This window comes from Babylonia areolata, chromosome 15, assembly GCF_041734735.1.
Source record: "Babylonia areolata isolate BAREFJ2019XMU chromosome 15, ASM4173473v1, whole genome shotgun sequence".
Lineage (NCBI taxonomy): Eukaryota > Metazoa > Mollusca > Gastropoda > Neogastropoda > Buccinidae > Babylonia > Babylonia areolata.
The window spans coordinates 9,213,603-9,236,322 of NC_134890.1; the positions used below are offsets into that span (position 1 = coordinate 9,213,603).

Consider the following 22,720-nt stretch of genomic DNA (forward strand, 5'->3'; position numbering starts at 1 on the left):
TATGTCTCTGTTTCTCTCTTTCTCTGTCTCTCTCGGTCTCTATGTCTCAGTCTCCCTCTCTCTACCAGATCACTCACTGTCAACGTTAGAAAAGCAAGCCAGATTAAATATCCTTCCACTTCAAAACCAGCTAGAATTCAACAAAGCATTACTCATGTACAAAACACACAATAACTTAGCACCGCAATATCTCCAACACCTGCTCACACGAGCCTCATGCCGATACGGCTCTAACAAATACATTTTGCCACGTACCCGAATTGATTTGTTCAAAACTAGTTTTGCATTTTCTGGTGCATCACTGTGGAACTCCCTTCCTTTGCACATACAAACGGGCAGTTCTCTTCCTATGTTCAAATCAAGTCTGCATAAACATCTTCACCCCTTCCAACAGTAAATAACTCTGATCTTTGAATTACTGTAGGCAGTAACAAAGGGGTCAGTTATGTCTTATTTATTGTATCAGTCATTGTTGCTATTGTTGTTGTTCTTTCCTTGCTTTCTCATTTCATCGTGTTTTGTTTTGCTCTTTTTTCTTTTTTTTTTTCTTTTTTTTCTTTTTTTTCTCTCGTTCTATTTCTTATGCATGCATAATCTATTCATTTCGTTCTATCATAATCGTGACAAGTGTTCAAGTAATATTGGTGATGGTGGTAGTCACTGTAGTATGCTGCACTTGCCAACATAGATTTCAGAGACAGTAACAATACTGTACCTTTTAAACACCCGGATGTTTCTGGAACTTCTATATTGATGACATCTCTCTCTCTCTCTCTCTCTCTCTCTCTCTGTGAATCACTGTCCTATCCATCTGTCAATCTTAGTGTGTGTGTGGGGGGGGGGGGGGGGGGGGAGTGAGGGGGTGCTGTCAGTGTGTGTGTGTGCGTGTGTGTGTATGTATGTGTGTGTGCTCGCACGCGAGCGTCAGTGTGTGTATGCATGTGTGTGCACGGATGTGGGTGTGTGTGGGGGGGCGGGGGTGTGTGTTTTCTTCATTATGTATACAATTCTGCATGAAAACCTTTTCCTTTCATTTATGTGTGTGCTATTTGTACTAGATGTAGATTAGCAAGGACAGATTGGAAGAATAGGCAATGCCTAAAATCTTAATCCTTGAATAAAAACGTTTTGAGTTCTGAGTTCTCTTTCTCTCTCTCTCTCCATCCCTGTATCTCTCTTTCTGTCTCTCTTTCTCTCTCTCCATCCCTGGATCTCTCTCTCTCTCTCCATCCCTGTATCTCTCTCTCTCTCTCTCTCCATCCCTGTATCTCTGTCTCTCTCTCTCTCTCCATCCCTGTATCTCTCTCTCTCTCTCTCCATCCCTGTATCTCTCTCTCTCTCTCTCTCTCTCTCTCTCTCTCTCTCTCTCTCCATCCCTGTATCTCTGTCTCTCTCTCTCTCTCCATCCCTGTATCTCTGTCTCTGTCTCTCTCTCTCCATCCCTGTCTCTGTCTCTCTCTCTCCATCCCTGTATCTCTGTCTCTCTCTCTCCATCTCTGTCTGTCTCTCTCTCTCCATCCCTGTATCTCTCTCTCTCTCCATCCCTGTATCTCTGTCTCTCTCTCTCTCTCTCTGTCTCTCTCTCTCTCTCCATCCCTGTCTCTCTCTCTCTCTCCATCCCTGTATCTCTGTCTCTCTCTCTCTCTCCATCTGTCTCTCTCTCTCTCTCTCCATCCCTGTATCTCTCTCTCTCTCTCCCTCTCTCTCCCTCCATCCCTGTATCTCTGTCTCTCTTTCTCTCTCTCCATCCCTGTATCTCTGTCTCTCTCCCTCCATCCCTGTATCTCTGTCTCTCTTTCTCTCTCTCCATCCCTGTATCTCTGTCTCTCTCTCTCCATCCCTGTATCTCTCTCTCCCTCCATCCCTGTATCTCTCTCTCTGTATCTCTGTCTCTCTCTCTCTCTGTATCTCTCTCTCTCTCCATCCCTGTATCTCTGTCTCTCTCTCCATCCCTGTATCTCTGTCTCTCTCTCCATCCCTGTATCTCTCTTTCTGTCTCTAACTCTCCCTCGGGCTGTCTGCTGTTTCAGACCTGACTTGAGTCGCTCCCCTGCTCCCCATGCCCTCCTTAGCTCTCTGTCACTGACCGTGTCTGTCTCTCTGTTTCTCTCGCTTTTGTTTCTTGTCTGCTTCTCTGTCTGGCTATCTGGTATTTTAGGCTTCCCTTAAATCACCCCCCACCCCCACTCCCTCCCATGCCCCCCCATTCCAATAGCTCTCTGTATTTGTTTACCAGTCTCTGTCCCTGTTTTAGTTTCTGTCTCTTTTTCTCTATGTGTTTCTACAGTTACGTTTACTAATGGCTTCTTGGAATGAAAGCATTGTGAGGAATTCTTCATTTTTGAAAAAAAAAACCCATTTCATTTGTGATCTGTTATGACATCGTGATTTACCTAACTCATTAAGATTATTATTCAAATGCAGATTCTTCTTCTTCGTCGTTCGTGGGCTGTGTAACTCCCACGTTCACTCGTATGTACATGAGTGGGCGTTTACGTGTATGACTGTTTTTTACCCCGCCATGTAGGCAGCCATACTCCGTTTTTTTGGGGGGGAAATGCAGATAATGTATTGTTGTATACCGTGTACCCCATTCATGAGGGGCATGGTCGACGGTACAGAAGTATAAGGACAATAACCTATCACTTTGCCAATAGCTTTTTCCCCAAGGCAGTCAATGCCCTGTCTCTCGAACAAATCCAGTATGATAAATAGAATTGTGCAATCAACAACCATCTACCTGAAGATCTAGTCATCAGCCCCATCCACATGTCATATACAGCTTCTGTTCAAACGTGAGAGAGAGAGAGAGAGTTTGTGTGTGTGTGTGCGTACATGCATGCATGTGTGTGTGTGTGTGTGTGCAGTGCGTGCATGTGTGAGTATGCACAAGTTTTTATATTGATATGCACTTGTATATATCCTAATTTCTACTGTATCTGTGTTTGTGTATGATTTTCAATTTATGTTCGTATCTTGTTATGTACTGTCCCCCCCAGTATTCCTTGTGACTCCGGTACACTTGGTAATAAAGACATATTCTATTCTATTCTATTCTATATGACTAAACCATCCCTCCATCTGTCTGTCCATCCACCGATCCATCCATCTCTCTGGTCATTGAGCCTTCCTTCCCACTTTCCTCCCTTTTTGTATTTATTTATTTCTATATATATATTGTAAGATAATCATAAGATAAACTTTAGTTTTCCCCCTTTTTTTTTGACTCACTTGTGTAAACAAAGTGAGTCTATGTTTTAACCCGGTGTTCGGTTGTCTGTGTGTGTGTGTCTGTGTGTCCGTGGTAAACTTTAACATTGACATTTTCTCTGCAAATACTTTGTCAGTTGACACCACATTAGGCATAAAAATAGGAAAAATTCAGTTCTTTCCATTCATCTTGTTTAAAACAATATTGCACCTCTGGGATGGGCACAAAAAAATAAAAAATGAAGCCTAATTATATGCAAACTGCATTTACTGTTATATTTATATTTTTTGTATTCTCTAAACTTGGCACTTTGATCTGATATTCTGACCCAACAGCTAGAGCAGTCATTGTTATCATTTTCTGTTCAAACAGGAACTTCTTTTGCTAAGCATGGAAGTTTTATTTATTTTGCAAACGTTTTGGTGCAGATAGTAAAAAAGGGAAATTACTCTGTAATTAAAGCTAGGGGAGTTAATTTGCTTTAAACTGATCTTTCTCATCTTAAACATTACATTTTGAAATTATACTCAGTACATAAAAAGCTTGTTTTTTTGTTTTTTTTAAGTGTATCACAAGTAAGTCTTGAAGGCCTTGCCTCTCTTGTTTCTTTTTTTTTTTCTTTTTTTTTTTTTTTTTTTTTTTTTTGTCAGTTGTTGAATCTTCACCTTTTCCAACTGTAATTAAACGTAACGGATGAGATGTAGTGCAGAGTGGTTGGTGGGGAATACGGACAGCGGGGAGCAGGGGGTTTGTGACTCACAAGCCTGACAAACCTGACTCACCCCATCCCCACAGACCAACTTGGCAGCAGCAGATCCGACCAGGATCCTTGCGCAGCATCGGACGAACAACTTTGACCCAGGTCATGGTGAACTTTCTCCCCAAACTCTGGAGCGAGGGAGCGCTGAGTCATTTTCAGGGGCTCAGGAAGCGTCACACTCGGTGTATCCTGCTGTCCCCAGTGCCCACTTCCTCTGTGGCACCGTCCTTGTCGTCGTTGTTGTTGTTGTTGTTGTTGTCACTTGCACTCATTTGCTCTTCCTGTTTCTGTGTTGGGGGTGCCTGTTTTACTGTCAGTGAGAATGGGGATGGAGAGAGAGCAGTGTTGAGACTTAATTTGTGTGTGTGTGTGTGTGTGTGTGAGACTGTTTCTCCAGTAATCAGATTTAGATTTTTACAGTTTAACTCCTCTAGGATTGTGAGAGCAGTGTTGAGACTTAATTGTGTGTGTGTGTGTGTGTGTGTCTGTGTGTGTGTGTGTGTGTGTGTGTGTGTGTGTGTGAGAGACTGTTTCTCCAGTAATCAAATTTAGCTCTTTACAGTTTAACTCCACTATATCTTTATTCATCCCTGTTGTTAGGGTGGGTTACTGAAGAGGGAATCAGACACAGTAACAAGATCCATTTGTCATTTGGATTTTTTTCTCTCTAGTAAAATCATTCTTTTTTCTTCCTTTTTTTTTAAAATCATGGAATTAGACTTAGTAACAAGATCTGTCATTTGGATTTTTTTATCACCATGGCTACACTGGTATTTTTCTCCATTTGCGTTTTGTTTTCTTGTCTGATTATGTACATAAATAAAGTTAATAAAAGTAATGTGGTTTACATATCAATGCTGTGCTGTTTTGTTTTGTTTTACTTTGTTACAGTTTTTCTTTGGAGGAAATTCCAGTGTAGGAAGTAGTGAGAAATATGAGAAGATTTTGTTCTGTGGGTGGATTGAGTCCTCAGATTTGAACATTAATTGGGTTCTTTTTTCTTTTCTTTTGTCTTTTCTTTTTTTTTTCCTCCTCTCCCCTCTCCCCCACTGCTCCACACCACCCTCCACAACCACCACCACCATCTCCAGACCTTGAATATGTAGGCTTTTGGAAGGGGCAGAAATTATTGCTGAGATACCATGTCCATCATGTGCTTTTTTCTCCCTAATCTTAATTAAAAAAAAAAAAAAAATCTTTAACTTTTTTTCTTCCACCATACAGGAAATATACAACATATAATCTTTGTTTATTCAGTTACTATATATATATATATATATACCACAAAACAAAAACGTGTTCTTCTAAAGATTCACAGAGAGATAACTCTCCAAGGTAATGAGGTGGGATTGTAATATACTCTGGATCTATTCTGCAAAATGTTTTCAGACTAATGTGTGAAGGGATCATGGGAGTGTCAGTGGATCATGGAGTGTGTCATGGATCATGGGAGTGTCAGTGGATCATGGAGTGTGTCATGGATCATGGGAGTGTCAGTGGATCATGGAACGTGTCATGGATCATGAGAGTGTCAGTGGATCATGGAGTGTGTCATGGATCATGAGAGTGTCAGTGGATCATGGGAGTGTCAGTGGATCATGGAGTGTGTCATGGATCATGAGAGTGTCAGTAGATCATTGGAGTGTGTCATGGATCATGCATGTGTCAGTGGATCATGGGAGTGTCAGTGGATCATGGAGTGTGTCATGGATCATGCGTGTGTCAGTGGATCATGAGAGTGTCAGTGGATCATGGGAGTGTCAGTGGATCATGGAGTGTGTCATGGATCATGAGAGTGTCAGTGGATCATGGAGTGTCAGTAGATCATTGGAGTGTGTCATGGATCATGCATGTGTCAGTGGATCATGGAGAGTGTCATGGATCATGCGTGTGTCAGTGGATCATGGAGTGTGCCATGGATCATGCGTGTGTCAGTGGATCACGGAACATGTCATGGATCATGGAGTGTCGTGGATCATTGAGTGTCAGTGGATCATGGAGTGTCATGGATCATGGGTGTCAGTGGATCATGGAGTGTGTCATGGATCATGAGAGTGTCAGTGGATCATGGAGTGTGTCAGTAGATCATGAGTGTCAGTGGATCATTGGAGCGTCAGTGGATCATGGAGTGTGTCGTGGATCATGGAGTGTGTCATGGATCATGGAGTGTCAGTGGATCATGGAGTGTGTCATGGATCATGGAGTGTGTCATGGATCATGGAGTGTGTCAGTGGATCATGGAGTGTGTCAGTGGATCATGGAGTGTGTCATGGATCATGGAGTGTCATGGATCATGCGTGTGTCAGTGGATCATGGAGTGTCATGGATCATGCGTGTGTCAGTGGATCACGGAACATGTCATGGATCATGGAGTGTCATGGATCATGGAGTGTCATGGATCATGGAGTGTGTCGTGGATCATGGAGTGTGTCGTGGATCATGGAGTGTCAGTGGATCATGGAGTGTCATGGATCATGGAGTGTGTCGTGGATCATGGAGTGTGTCGTGGATCATGGAGTGTCAGTGGATCATGGAGTGTGTCGTGGATCATGGAGTGTCAGTGGATCATGGAGTGTGTCATGGATCATGGGAGTGTCAGTGGATCATGGAGTGTGTCATGGATCATGGAGTGTCAGTGGATCATTGGAGCGTCAGTGGATCATGGAGTGTGTCAGTGGATCATGGAGTGTCAGTGGATCATGGAGTGTGTCATGGATCATGGGAGTGTCAGTGGATCATGGAGTGTGTCATGGATCATGGGAGTGTCAGTGGATCATGGAGTGTGTCATGGATCATGGAGTGTCATGGATCATGGGAGTGTCAGTGGATCATGGAGTGTGTCAGTGGATCATGCGAGTGTCAGTGGATCATGGAACATGTCATGGATCATGCGTGTGTCAGTGGATCATGGAGTGTTGGTGGATCATGGACTGTGAATGGAACACGGAGTGTCCCATTGGATGATGGAGTGTCTGTGGAACATGGAATTTCAGTGGAACATGGAATGTCAGTGGAACATATGAGTGTCAATGGAACATGGAGTGTCAATGGACTGTGTGTTGTGTTGCAGGAACAAGCAATGGTGAGGAACAGCCAGACGAGATTCCTGAGGAAGAGGAGGAGCTAGGTATGTTTTTGGTCATGGCTCTAGTTCTTTCAACAGTCAGCTGCTGCCTGTGTGTGTGGGGGGGGGGGGGGGATTGTATGTGTTTGGTCATGGTTGAGGTTATTCAAACAGTTGTAGTTGTGCTAGTGGGGGGGAGAGAGGGGGGGGGTGTATGCTTTTGGTCATGATTCACATTATTTAAACACTTATTGCTGTTGCGTGTTTGGGTGGGTGGTGGGTATATATGTTTTTGGTCATGGTTCAAGTTATTTAAATAGTCTTAACTGTCCATGTGTTTGTTGTGGGGATGTATTTACAGTTATGTTGTCAACAGTTGGTTCATGGTTCCAGTTCTTCACATGGCATTTTATTCAGTCATTTGTAGCTGTGTGTGTGTGTGTGTGGGGGGGGGGGGGTATGCTTTTGGTCAAAGTTTAAAGTAATAGCTGCCTTGGTGTGTTTGTGTGGGGGTAGGGGGTGGGTGTGTTATTGATCAAGGTTTAACTCAGTACGGCCAGTCCTCTCTTCTCCTCTACACAGACACCTCGGATGTCCAGTGGGTGTCTCAATGACCCAACCTTTAGCTTCCGTCGTCAGAATTGTGGTATTCTTTGTCAACATTCACCTCTTCAGTATAAGAGCCTTCCGCTTGCAATATTTTGATGGTGGTAATTGGGGTGAAACGCTGTTGACATCGTCTCTTTCGCCGTTCGTATGGAGAGAGTTAAAGTCATTTTTAGTCAAGGTTTTAAACAGTTTCATCTGTATGTGGTGGAGGGGTGTATGGGGAGTGTCTGTTTTCTGGACAAGGTTTAATGTAATAGCTGTGTGTGTGTGTGTGTGTGTGTGTGTGTGTGTGTGTGTGGTGCTTTGGTCAAGGTTTAAACAGTCGTGGCTGTCTGGGGGTATGTTTTTTTATCAAGATTTAAAGTCGTTACTGTGTGGGGAGGAGGGGGTGGGGAAGGGTATGCTTTTGGTCAAGGTTTAATACCATAGATGTGTTTGTGTGTCTGGGAAGGGAGTATGTTTATGGTCAAGGTTTGAAACAGTTATAGCTGTCCTTGTGAGCATGGGAGGGGGTGTATGTTTATGGTAATTTGCTGTCAAAGTTTAAATAGTCATAGCTGTTGGGGGGTGGGAGGGGGAAAATTGTTTATGGTCAAGGTTTAAATCATCATAGTGTTAGGGGCGTGTTTGTTTTTTTGTTTTGTTTTTTTTTTGTGTGTGTGTGTGTCAAAGTCTAAACAGTAGTAGCTGTTTGGATATGCCAGTGGTTGATGTTCATGATGTGACAATGTTTTGACATTCTGGGTATGACTGAATGACCTGACAATGTTTTGACATTCTGGGTATGACTGAATGACCTGACAATGTTTTGACATTCTGGGTATGACTGAATGACCTGACAATGTTTTGACATTCTGGGTATGACTGAACGACCTGACAATGTTTTGACATTCTGGGTATGACTGAACGACCTGACAATGTTTTGACATTCTGGGTATGACTGAATGACCTGACAATGTTTTGACATTCTGGGTATGACTGAATGACCTGACAGTGTTTTGACAATCTGGGTATGACTGAACGACCTGACAATGTTTTGACAGTCTGGGTATGACTGAATGACCTGACAATGTTTTGACATTCTGGGTATGACTGAATGACCTGACAATGTTTTGACATTCTGGGTATGACTGAATGACCTGACAATGTTTTGACATTCTGGGTATGGCAGTGGTTAATGTGACATGATGATTACATGGGAATGGTTGATGTGCAATGACATAATGTTTTGACAATATGGATATGTATGTGAATGACCCAACAATGTCTTGACACTCTGGATGTGGCAGTGGTTGATGTGCAATGACATGATCATGTTTTGACACTGAATATGACGTTAGTTGATGTGAATGACCTGACAGTGTTTGACACTGTGGATGTGGCAGTGGCCTGTGTGCATTGACCTGACAATGTCTTGGTTACAGAGGAGGAGGAGGAGGTAGAGGCAGCCAGAACTGACTTTGAGGAAGAGTTCAACTTCACGGCCTACCTCATGAAGTGAGGATTTTTATTTATTTCTTTATATCTATCCTCAATCAGGGGGATACAGTTGCCACATTCATTCATATCCATGTATGTGAGCTTTTACGTGTATCACTGATTTTTCACCTTATTGTGTAGGCAGCCATGTAAGGTCTGTTTGTGTTTGCATAACCCCCAAACACAGATATGGATTTTGAAATCTTTAACTTGCGTTTTTGATGTTCTGCATGTGTATGTACTCCGACTTCAGGCCTGCATATTAGTCAGCCTGGGAGACTGGAAAGATATCCACCTTGAACTGACCTGATGTTGCTGGGACTCCACCTTTAACTGACCTGATGTTGCTGGGACTAAGTCCCAGGACCCCAGGATTAAAAGTCTGGTGGTCTGACCACAAAGCTATTGTGTCCATCATAAAGAGAGGACTATGTTACTGATGATTTTGTATTAAAAACATATGCAGTTATAGGATGTGTACTTGAGCATACATGCACTTATACAAACATACTAGCTTCTTTAGAAGTGTGAATGTTTATAACTCTTCCCTCTACCATCTCAACTCCTCCCCCCCCCCCCCCTTCCCTCTCTCTGTCTCTCAAACTGAACAAATTTGAATGTTATTGCAGTATGAATGTTTTTGACCAACTGCTTTGGGCAAAGTGGTTAATGTTTTGAATGTGGGTCAGTATGTCATGGGATTTTGCACTCAGCTGTATGGATACAGACAAACTTTTAAAGAGTGCACTGAGTACCAGTGTACTAATTACACACATACAACTTGTAGAGTACACTAAATGTTGTCATACTGGTCACATGCACACAGCCAACTCAACTGTGAGATGTCTGTGATCAGAATACTGACTACTGTTGTCTTGCTGTGGTCTCAGGTCAAGTGGCAAAGGTCCATCTGATATGTTTTAGTGGAAATCCTGAAACTTCCTGAAACTGTTTAGTACTTTGAGTTGTGTTAAAATTGGTTTGATTGAAAACATTGATTACAGATGAGATGAAGTGAAAGAATTTCCAAAGAATACAACACAGTTAGGACAAGAACCAAAACACAGTCATCATGTGGTGTTACATTCCATGCTTTAGTCCTCATCTGATTGTGAGTTCAGTAAAATTCTTTTCTGTTCTGTGAAACTATGCTAAACCAGAAATCCTGAAAGCCCATGTTACTCTCAACCGCTTTGTACCAGCTACACTAAACCATACAATCTGAAAGCCCATGTTACTATGAACCACTTTGTACCAGCTACACTACACCATACAATCTGAAAGCCCGTGATAATCTCTACCACTCTGTTCCAGCTACACTACACCATATAATCTGAAAGCCCATGGTACTCTCAACCACTCTGTTTGAGCTACTCTAAACCATATAACCTGAAAGCCACTGTTACTGTCAACCACTCTGTTCCAGCTACGCTAAATGAGAAATCCTGAAACTGAAAGCCACTGTTACTGTCAGTCATTCTGTACCAGCTACGCAAAACGAGAAATCCTGAAACTGAAAGCCACTGTTACTGTCAATCATTCTGTTCAGCTGCTCTAAATCATACAACCTGAAAGCCACTGTTTACTCTCAGCCATTCTGTTCCAGTTTCGCTAAACCAGAAATCCTGAAAGCCTATGTCATACTTGCGGGGAATGTGGAGACGAACTCGTCGCACACAAACCACTGTGTGGTGAAGATGCTGCACCGCATCGGATTCGATCTTGGGTACATCGGCATGCTCTTCCAGGCCTCTCTCTTCCGCGTCTTGCAGAAAGTGATGCTGGGACCAGCGGCTCAGACCACCAAGTATAAGGTGGGTTTGTGTTTGTAGGGGACGTGTGTTATGTGTTGCATGTGTGCTGTGCTTATGATTGTGTACTTTGTTTGCAGTGATGTCACCGCCATTTCAGAACTGCATGAGCTGGGGTTGTTTTTTTGTTTTTTGTGTGTGCATTGTTTTTTAGGGTTTGAGCAGATCAGTAAATGTTCAGTTCCTGGAACCATGTGTTTGTGAGTTTTAAATGATTTGCTCGCATGCAACACAAACACAACTACATGGTCGGCCGCCATTTTTTTTCTGTTGAAGTTGAGACTTGTGGGCCTGATAACAGCATCAGGCTGTTTTTGGGGCCGGCATTGGCCCTAGCTTGCTGGGATGACAGGCTGCTGTCAATCACCTGCTGGCAGCTCTTCATGCAGCTATTCTGATACCAGCTTAAGGAAAATTAATTAGGTCAGGTTGGGGGGGGGGGGGGGGTTGTGTTTATTTAGATATTATCAGTTACTGCCAAGGGAAAATACAGCATCACTCTAAGTAGCAAATTAATCAGCATGTTCATTGTGGCTAGTCTGCTTGATGAAGAAGGGTTCTCTGACTTGTTTGGTAACATCTTCATCATCGTTTTTCTTTTCTTTTTGTTAAGCTTTTTTTTCTTCTTCTTTTAAATTTTTTTCAGCCTTTTCTATTATTCTCTTTTTCTTGGTTTCTTTTTTCTTTGTGTCTCTGATATTTTTTTAAAATTTTGATTATATTTTATAGGTGTTGAAATTATGAATGTAATTTATTTACATGGTCATACCATCTTATTTTCCTTTTTTTTCACTGTGGTCAGTAGGTCTTCATACCAACTAATGTAGTATCTGATAATTTTCCCGACATATTTATTATACGGTCCTTGTAGGGGATGCCACCAACCAGTGTAGTATCTGATAATTTTCCCGACATATTTATTATATGGTCCTTGTAGGGGATGCCAAGGAGTCTCACAAAGCATCTTATTTTCCCTACAAAAAGAAGAAAGCTTATTGATATCAACAATATTCTGTGCACTCTATGGGGAGGTGTACATTCATGTGTGCTCAGTAAAGCACGAATCAAGTCATGTTGCTTTCAGCCCAGTCGATGGCATAGGATCCACTTCAGGCCGGATTACCCATCAGTTCTTATAATCTGAAGAGAACCAGATATAAAGTTAAATGGTCAAATAAAACAATGTGAAAATAAGACATTTACCCACATTTCGCTTGGTCCATAAGTACATCTGTATTTGTCATGTAAATTCTGGACGTAAAGTACTCAACAGCCTCATAAAAATATACTTGTTTTTGGCATGTGAATTCTGAATGTGAAGTACTCAGCAACTTCATGACAATACTCTTCTGTTTGTCATGTAAATTCTGAATGTAAAGTACACAACAACCTCATGAAGACACAAACATGTTTGTCATGTAAAATCTGAATGAAAAGTACTCATCAGCTTCATGAAAATATACTTGTGTTTGTCATGTAAATTCTGAATGTAAAATACACAACAGCCTCATGAAGACACAAATGTGTTTGTCATGTAAATTCTGAATGTTGATTACAAAAGTGTCATGGCAGACAATCACAGAAGCATTGAGTAGAGGTCACATAACTTGTGAATGGTATTAAAAACCTATATATAGTACATGTATTGGCAACTAGAAAAACACTGAGCAGCAGTTCAGAAATTTGTGTTAATGTACTTGATGTACTTAGATTTTCTACTCCGGATATTGTTGTTTTTTCCCCAAAGTTCTACAGGATCGGTATTGATGGTGGTTTCAGCCGTGATGTGTTGCCCCCTGTGGTTTTGGCTGAGCTGTTAGCAACAATGATTAATAAATGAATAAAAAGACTTGTTCTTCACAGCTGTACACTTCAGCACACAGTATGTGAGACTTTCCTCTGACTGGCACTGGGCTGTTCCAGGAGCTGTACACCTTCGGGGTGCACGTGCTGCGCAAGTTCTCCGAGGTGGCCCAGAAGAACAAGAAAGTCTTCATGGAGATGATGTTCTGGAAAGGCAGCAAGGAGGCCATGCAGATCACTGAGGGTTACGATTACAACCCTGGGTAAGACAGCGGTGGGGCTGTGGAAGAAGTGTGTGTGTGCACGAGTGAGTTATGTTCTCAGTAACAATCTGTCTTGTTTAACCTTACTCTTTGCACGTGTATTGTCAATTATCTCTCTTATCCCACTTCTAACACCATGTAGAAGTCTTGCATACAGACAGATATCATGCTGTCATTCTAGCAATATTATAGATATAATGACTACCAAGTTAACTGATCTCTCAGTCAAAGAAGGCTACTCACTTGCGTAGCTCTTGTCGGCGATCCGGCCAGCTTCTTCAGCGCAACTGCTGGGTAGAGAATTAGCAGCTGTATGCAGATGTTTACACCTTGGTGTCCAGTCAAGCTCTGATCTTTAATTCTCATAATTCAGTCTCTCTCTGTTTCACACATTCGATGCTTGTTCACAATGGTAAGTATTCAGATTAGGATAAGAGAGATAATTGACAATACACGTGCAAAGGGTAAGGTTTAACAAGATAGATTGTTACTGAGAACATAACTCACTCGTGCATACACACACTTCTTCCACATCAGAGCAAGGGTATCCATAGGTTTGGAAAGAGGCAGGGTTTTGGTGATATGGTAGATGTTGTAAACACTGGGATGGATGCTAGCTGTCCATTCTGAAATGTTATTTGCTGATATGGTCTTTTATTTGTGTTTTTTTGTGTGTGTGTGTGTATGTATGTGTGGCTTTGAAGTTGTTTTTTTTGTTTTGTTTTTTTAATAATCTTTTTACAGTGTTTTTGTAATCTAGGGATGATAGTGCTTCCATCTACCATCTGGAAAATTTAAAAAAATTTCCTCTTTTCAGTAGTACTGTCACATTTGAAATGTTGTGGTCAGCCTTTTGTTTTTATAGTGGAACCATCACAGGAAGGTTTTAGTCATAAGTTTAATATTTTCTTTAATACTCTAACCTGAAAATTTAAGTCACAATTTCTTTTCTATTGTGCTGCGCCATGAAAGAAACTTTGTGCCAGAAATGTCCTCTGTTTAAGTACTCTCGCCCTCTCAAAATTTTGCGCCAGAATTACCCTCTTTTCTCTAGTGCCCACACCACCACCCAAAAATTTTGTGCAAGTTCACATTGGAGTTGACAAGCAGTGCCTGTTCTGATTCAACACACACAGAACACAATCCCTGTGTAAAGAATGTGTTGTGTTTATTGGTTTTTTGCTTGTTTTGGTCAGTCACAGTAGTCTTGTGTTGCGTGAAAATCATGTTGCTGTACAACTCTGCTTTTTTGTGAAAGTTCTGAATGATTTGGGGGTGGGGGATGGGGGGGAGTGTTTGTTTTTTTCTAACAACAGATTTAACATAATCTGCGTTTAAGGAGCTTTGAGAATTTTCTGTGTGTGCAGGAATGCGAAAGTGGCTTGGACGGAAGATGAAGAAAATGAGCTGATGCGACTCTTTGAGGACTTCAGAGATGCTGAAAACCCTGGTAAGCTTTACCCATGACAAACTGCTGGGTGTTGTGTGTCTTACAGAACGCACTAAACCCTTTCTTTTCTCTTTTTCTTACACTTTATTTTCAATGTGTCTTCATTGCAAGAGGGATGCACGAACCACTTCAGTATCTGCAGCTTGTTTCTAATATGTTGATGTTGCTGAAGTGCAAGAAGACAGTCATTCTTGATGTTTTCTCCAAATCTCAGATGGCTGTTAAAAGATACATCTTTACTCAGACTGTTCAACCGAAGCAGAGAATCCCTGTGCTATGAATACGCAAAGGGAAGTTTTCCTTGTGAATTATCATGGCTGTTTCAGTCTCCGGAGTTGATGACTTTTTCCATCAGGTAACAGGGTTGGTGACCTTTGCCACCAGATAACGTAGATGGTTGCATGTTGTGTTCTATTATACTGTACTACTTTGTCACAACAAATTTCTCTGTGTAAAGTTTGGACTTCTCTCCCCATGGAGAATGCATCACTGCAGTGCAGGGCTACCCAAATTTTTCTGTCTGTGTATTTGTTTTGACTATCAAATACGCACGTTAAAGATCCTGTAACCCATATCAGTGTTCGGTGGGTTATGGAGACACGAAAATACCCAGCATGCATGAACCACGACAGTCATCCGCAAATCAATGTTGGTTGTGTAATGGAAAGAAGAAGAAGGTGGATTTTTTTCTACCAAATTTTGCCAGGGACAAATCTTTTGTTTCCATGAGTTTGTTTATTTGTGCTTATTGCATGCTGTGCACAGGACCTTAGTTAATGATGTCAACTGAAAGACGAGCACCCAAACCACTCATGGTCCCACCTTCTGTCTGGATTTCTCTTCTTTTCCATTTCCGTCAATCAAAACAAATTTAAAAACATATCTGTTCAAAATAGTTTTTGAATGTGATGAAGCATAGGTGTTCTTGTTTGTTTGTCTCCTCACACCCCTACTTTTTTTTTCTTTTTTTTTTCTCCATCTGTTGAAATCTTCATACAGTGTTGTGTATCCTTGTGAGTGGGCTTTTACTCTGTTTGTCTTTGTGTGTGCACATTCACACACGTGTGTGTGTGTGTGTTATGTGTGCATGCTGTGTTGGGCATATTTTGTGCCTTTTTGGTGTGATTGTTTATATCTGTAGTTGCATTGTATGTGGATATATTTGTTGTTTCCTTTTCTTATCTTCATGTGCTTTTTTATGCCATTGTGCACTGTTGTACACGTATTGTCTCACTTGAGGCACTAAGAGCCCATTGTGTTGGGAGTGTGCACCATGTAAGTGCTGTATATTATGATGATGTTATGTAACGGGTGCTTCACCACTGGGCTACGGCTGCACGTTGCTGTTGATGCAGAGATGCCAACTGTTATGATTTCGTCAGTATTTTGTTACGCTCGATTGCAGTTTGTTCTGACATCAAAATTGTTCCATCAAGTTTCTTTTCGACTACATAGCATGGTCTAATGCTTTCCTGTCGTAACATTACCCAGATGCTGTACACCTATCGATCACGAGGCCAGGCCACTCACTGCTAACCTTGGTCTCACGTGATCATGCTCAGCTAATCACTTGCGTGTTTACATTGAAACAGCTTTGACGGGACCAATCAGCTTAACCCTTTTGCTGCCAGGAAAATAAGATTTAAGTGAAATCTATTTGCCAGGGGTTTAAAAAAAAAAAAAAGGGTATATATTTTCATAAAATTCTGTGCTCTTTGTTATTGGAAAAAGACCCATAAAAAAATATTTTTTCTGAAAGGTAAATAAATAAAGAACACAAAACACATGATGTTTTCCCATTTGATATACTTTCAGTGACATGCTGTTGTTTTGAAATCAGTGTTTTGTTTTTGTCACATTTTCAACTTGTTCATAACAAACATTAGTCAAGTAATTTGCACTAAAATATAATATTTTCTGGACAAATGGATAATACCTGCGCACACAAATTATACTAGAACAACCACAATAAAAAAAATAATAAAAAGAAGAGACAGATACACAATGCACTGTGACCTCTCCAAGTGATAATATGGATGTGGGGCCACGCCCTTTCAGCCTCCATCCCCCTCCTCTTCACCCCTCTCACACAGTCACTTCATCTAGTTCTCATCAGATCACGTTGGCTGAGTGCCAAGAAAATCACTCACTGATAGTTGTATCTCGGCCAGTCTCTTCATTGCTCCTTTTATTTTCTATCAAATTGCCCTACAAAAGTTCATCACTGTCTTCTCCTTCAAATTTACACTTCAATTCTTTCTGAGCATCAGCTGAAGAAAGTAATCTTGGTTGATTTCATGCAACCACGATCGCATGTCTTGAGCATGGGGTCCGACATTTTGTCGAGCGAGCGAGGAGAGGAGCCAGGCAAACACTGCGGCAGTAATCCATCCAAAAAGTTCAAATAAAGGACTGCCACATGATGTACATGGGGTTTCTAGCTATGAATAGAATCTAAAAAGATTCCCCAAGCTAAAGCTATCAGTATATTTGTCAACGAACTCAATGCAAACCAGGGAAAAGTCAGAATATTTCGATGATGAGTTATCTCATCATTGTGGCAGCGAAGCATACATGCTTGCGCTGACGAGTTTCTGGCAGCCTAGGGGTTAATCGTAGCAGTTACACTGTGTTGCTGGTAGACCCAAGTGTTTGTATGCCTAGTAGATAAAATGTATGTTTGCTGATGTGGCTCACAGTCTTGAGTGTTCGTACTAAATTCAAAATTTTCTTGCCCAATTTCCTGATTGTTCCTACAAACACTTGACAGGGGTTGCTGTCTCTGTTGGTGTGCAGAGAAGGACACAGTGGACATGATCCTGGGGCAGTGGTCAGGGCCCACCAAGACCCGGGGTCAGATCATCCGGCACCTGAAGAATCTCAGACTCATCACAAGTGTCAAAGATCTGCGCAAGAAATCGGAGTGAGTACAAAACAGTGTCTTCATGGAACAAGGAAACTGTCTGCTGATTATGCCATTGCAAGAAATGAGTTGGGTTTGTTTATGGATACCTGTTTTGGACAGTCTTCAGCCTTGTAGGGTGCAGTGCTTCTGTGTTTGTCGTTGTGTAAAAAGTTAAAGATTCAGTCGCTCTTTATGGTCATCATGGCAGTGAAATCATATCCACTGTGTCTAGGGTTCTGTACAAAAAGCTGGGGCCCAGTCCTCTCTGCCATTTTAGCCTTCCCTGACTCTAGACAGCGTACCTGTTTACACCTGGGTGGAGTGAGGAGCAAAGTGTCTTTGCCAAGAGCCCAACACCGATCTGTAATGGGCCTCGAAACCTGATCACTGGTGAACACAAGATGGCAAGTCCAGCACTTGACTGACCACCACTGTGCATAGTTGTTCTAATGGTATAATTAGCAGACAGTTAACTTAGCCCTGCACCAGAACAGTGCTCTGGCCCAGAACTTTGTTTCAGTAAAATGGTTTCCATGTTCCCACATATGCATAAACTCTAAGCAAAGGGAACTAACTTCTACAGTATTTCTGGCTACGTCCTTACATGTCAATTTTTAGAAAGTAAAAAAAAAAAAAAAGAATTGATTTCAGTGTATATCCTGCATTTCGCAGTATGGCAGGGAAGCCCACTGGGGCTGTGAACAGCCCGGGGTTGAATGGGTTAAAGTCTGTAAGCATGTCCCCTGTGTGGAACTTTAACTTTGTCTTTTAGGCTCTTCACTGATGGGCGCAATAGCCAAGAGGTTAAAGCGTTGGACTTTCAGTCTGAGGGTCCAGGGTTCGAATCTCGGTAACTGTGCCTAATGGGGTAAAGGGTGGAGATATTTCAGATCTCCCAGGTCAACATTTGTGCAGACCTGCTTGTGCCTGAACCCTCTTCGTTTGTATATGCAAGCAGATCAGATATGCACATTAAAGATCCTGTGATCCATGTCAGCATTCAGTGGGTTATGGTAACAAGAACATACCCAGCATGCACACCCTTGAAAACGGAGTATGGCTGCCTACATGGTGGGTAAAAAACAGTCATACGCATAAAAGCCCACTCGTGTACGTACAAATGAACGTGGGAGTTGCAGTCCACAAACGAAGAAAGAGTTTCTTCACAGAGCATACTCCTAACACATACACAGTTTTTCTTTCTCTAAATCATCTCTTTTTGCCTGCTTTGCCCTTTCCCCCACCATGAGATAATGTTTGTGGCTGATTTGGTGTTAAGCCATCAACTAACATGAGATAATGTTTGTGGCTGATTTGGTGTTAAGCCATCAACTAAATGAGATAATGTTTGTGGTGATATGTGTGTGGGGTTGGGGGAGGGAGATATGGGCGTGTGTGTGTGTGCTTGTACAAGTAAGAGTTTATCTGTGTGTGTGTGCGTGTTTGTGTGTGTGTGTGCCGTGGAAGCTGTGATACATAGACTAGAAATGAGTGTGTGGAGGAGGGGGTAGAGGAGGTGCAGGGTAATGTGGTGTGTGTGTGTGTGTGTGTTGGAGCTCATGTACGTTTATATGTATTTGACTGTGCTTTCATATCTGTGAAACTGCGTTTTGGGGGCATATCTGTTATGCATGTGTGGGTGTATGTGTGAATGTGTGTCTTCATGTTTTATATTTATTTGCTTATTTATATATATATATTTTTTTTTTTTTTTTTTTTTTTTTTTTTTTTTTTTTTTTTCCTTTCTCAAGGCCTGACTAAGCGCGTTGGGTTATGCTGCTGGTCAGGCATCTGCTTGGCAGATGTGGTGTAGCGTATATGGATTTGTCCAAATGCAGTGACGCCTCCTTGAGCTACTGAAACTGAAACTGAAACTGATTTGGTGTTAAGCCATCAACTAACTAAACTCCTCACCTTACCTATCTCTCTTTCATGTATTAGTATGTGCAGATTATTACTGCCTGACAGTTGAGATATGGATTTGTCCGAACGCAGTGACGCCTCCTTGAGCTACTGAAACTGAAACTGAAACTGATTTGGTGTTAAGCCATCAACTAACATGAGATAATGTTTGTGGCTGATTTGGTGTTAAGCCATCAACTAAATGAGATAATGTTTGTGGCTGATTTGGTGTTAAGCCATCAACTAACATGAGATAATGTTTGTGGCTGATTTGGTGTTAAGCCATCAACTAACTAAACTCCTCACCTTACCTATCTCTCTTTCATGTATTAGTATGTGCAGATTATCACTGCCTGACAGTTGAATTTTTGGTTTCGTATCAGAATTACAATGTTTTCAGTGAAGAGTGTCTGTTAATTTTTTACTGATACGTACATTGACATAGTGGCAATTTTAGTATCTATTCATTGTGCAGAAAAGTTCAGATAAAGCTTCAGCTGTTAACTTTTTTGTTTTATAGTTTTATGTTGATGGAGATTGTCATTTTTTTCAGGCCTTTGCATATATGGACTGCTGATGATGAACAGGAACTGAAAGAGGCCTTTGAAAAACATCAGGATGCGTATGGTATGTGGTAGTAATTGTTGTCAGTCCCTTCTTGGGTTTATTTTCAGTTCTTGCATGGTTTTGTTTTATTCGACTTAAACATGGCATTATGCCTTGATGTCTCATGGTTTTGTTTTATTCGACTTAAACATGGCATGATGCTTTGATGTCTCATGGTTTTGTTTTATTCGACTTAAACATGGCATGATGCTTTGGTGTCTCATGGTTTTGTTTTATTCAACTTAAACATGGCATGATGCCGTGATGTCTCATCATATTTTCTGCACTTACCTGAGTGTGTGGAGCTCACACTGTGGGTGTGCAACAATCAGTCAGACATACAAAGACACAGTCAAAACCATTGTATGGGAGAGAGCGAGAGAACTATACATCACATAAAAACATGTCATACATCTTATGTCATTTTTTACATCATGTCATTCAGCCTTGAGAATGGTCCATAGGTCTAAAATTTGGATATATCTTGCTTTGTATGATTATGTGTGTGGAGGGTGTAGGGGGCTTCTATGTGTTTTTTGTGTTGTTTTTGTGTTTGTTTGTTTGTTCAAACACAGTTGTTTTAAAAGAAGATTATGTCCAAAGCTTACGATGACAGCCCAATCCAGGAGCAGAGATGTTAATGAAGACCATTGAGTTTTACTTCTGGTCCCTTGTCCCATATTGTAATATTGTTGTACTTTAATTGAATTCCCTTGTTCAGTATTGTACCTTTATTTTTCATTTCAGATCTCATGTCTGATATCATAGAACTACATTTATACTTTATGTCATATCGTTTGTATGATATTGTACTACATGTATATTTTAAAACAGACGCCATGTCCAATATGCTATCCATTGTCCAATATTATGCTGTATTTTCACATTCTTTCAAATCCCTTGTCCAATATTATGCTGTATTTGCACATTCTTTCAAATCCCTTGTACAGTATTATGCTGTATTTTCACATTCTTTCAGATTCATTGTCTGATATTATGCTATATTTCCACATTCTTTCAGACCCCTAGTTCAATACAGAGATGCCAACTGTTACAATTTCTCTGTATTTTGCTACGCTCGATCGTAGTTTGTTCTGACATTACGCTAACGTAGCATGGTCACTTTTTTTGTTCTTTCATAACATTACCCAGACACAATGGACCTATCGATCAAGAGGCCAGGGCAGTCACTACTAACCTTGGTCTCAAGTGTGATGCTCAGCTAATTCACTTCACTCACTCATTCCCTCGACCGCTGGCTCATTGGGGGGACATGAGGAAGATGTCATAGCTCGCCACGCCGTTCTGTTGGCAGCTGTTGTGAGGAGATCTGGCATCGTCATTTTGGTCCATTCCTTGACGTTGTCGGACCAGCTCTTTCTCTGCCGCCCCCGTCTGCGCCCTCCCTCTACAGTCCCTTGTAGGATGGTTTTGGAGAGGGTGTTATGTCGTATGACGTGACCAAACCATTCCATCTTCCATCGTTTGACAGTCGCCAGCAGTGGTTCTTGGGGCCCAACAAGGTTGCTGACCAGGTTCCGCACATAGTCATTGGTCTTGTGCTCCTTGTAGGAGATGTGTAGTAGTCTCCTCAAGCACTTGGTTTCGAATGCTTGGATTCTTCTTTCTGTTTCTGCCATCAGTGTCCATGTCTCACATCCATATAAGAGGATGGAGACCACCAGTGACTTTTCAGCTAATTACAAGGAAGTTTATATTGAAACAGCATTGAGTGGACCAGTCAGCTTAATTGTAGCAGTTACACCATGTATGCCTTGCAGATAGAATGTACGTTTGCTGATGTGGCATCTCTGCCAATATTATGCTATATTTACACGTTCTTTCAGATCCCTTGTTCAACATCATAGAAGGTCTGTCCAAGAAGAGGTCCAAGCACAAGGTGACACAGAAGCTGCTGGAGATGGGTGTGGTCAAGGATCGCAAACAACTGTACAAGAAGCGACGCGGAAAGGGAGGGAGTGGTGGGAGGAGGAAAGAACAGCGGAGTGGCAGTGATGATGAAGATGACAGCGATGATGAGCAAGCATCTGGTGAGTGACTGTTCTTGAGTAGAGAGAGAGAGAGATGCCTTTTTTTTTGTTGTTGTTGTTTTTGTTCATACTTTGGAAAAGAAACATGATATTTACCTTATATATATTCAATTTCAATTCAATTCAAAATACTTTATCATCTGCTTCAACCAAAAACAGAAAATTCTCTTTATGCTCACTTAAAATAAAATGCCTGTCAGCAAAGATCAAAGAGAAAAAAACAAACAACTGACACATCCTTCACTTATCACCATGCACACATCAATTATATGTAAAAAGAAAAACATGTGGGTAAGATTCAATTACATTATGATTTAGAGTGTAATAACTGTGTGTGTGTCTGTGCACGTTTATGCATCATGTTGAGCGTGCGCGCGCATATGTGTACGTTTCAATCATTATAAAAAGGAGACTATTCAGTAAGATATTATAACATTTAAAAAGACAAATGCTCATCAACAGATAAAACCGAAAAACGAATGAGCAACTGGCACACCCTTCCTTGATCACAGCATACATATGAACTATCATGTTAAAAGAAAACATTTAGGTAAGAAAACAAAAATTACATTTTAAGATAAAGTGAAACATTTCAATGATATAAAAGGAAAATATTCAGTAAGATCCCTTTATGTTTTTTCAATAAATGTTATTGATTTCGTATGTGTCTATATTTGTCTTTCTTTGTGTACCTTTGTCTCTGTCTTGCTGTCTTTCTCTTCTTGTTGTTCAGTCACAGACAGGGTTGAGACATGGTTGATGTTTGTTGTTCAGTCACAGACAGGGTTGAGACATGGTTGATGTTT

General features: G+C 41.2%; 1 protein-coding gene across 1 annotated transcript in view; it reads left to right on the forward strand.

The window, feature by feature from the left end:
• LOC143290410 (protein timeless homolog) overlaps nucleotides 1–22,720 on the forward strand; it is a 79,496-nt gene that overhangs the window by 40,482 nt on the left and 16,294 nt on the right. The window contains exons 20-27 of the mRNA XM_076599824.1: nucleotides 7,042–7,098; nucleotides 9,069–9,141; nucleotides 10,730–10,937; nucleotides 12,858–13,000; nucleotides 14,368–14,450; nucleotides 17,247–17,373; nucleotides 19,811–19,884; nucleotides 21,711–21,914. Coding sequence (XP_076455939.1) covers nucleotides 7,042–7,098; nucleotides 9,069–9,141; nucleotides 10,730–10,937; nucleotides 12,858–13,000; nucleotides 14,368–14,450; nucleotides 17,247–17,373; nucleotides 19,811–19,884; nucleotides 21,711–21,914 — 969 coding nt within the window. The remainder of the gene's footprint in view (nucleotides 1–7,041; nucleotides 7,099–9,068; nucleotides 9,142–10,729; nucleotides 10,938–12,857; nucleotides 13,001–14,367; nucleotides 14,451–17,246; nucleotides 17,374–19,810; nucleotides 19,885–21,710; nucleotides 21,915–22,720) is intronic.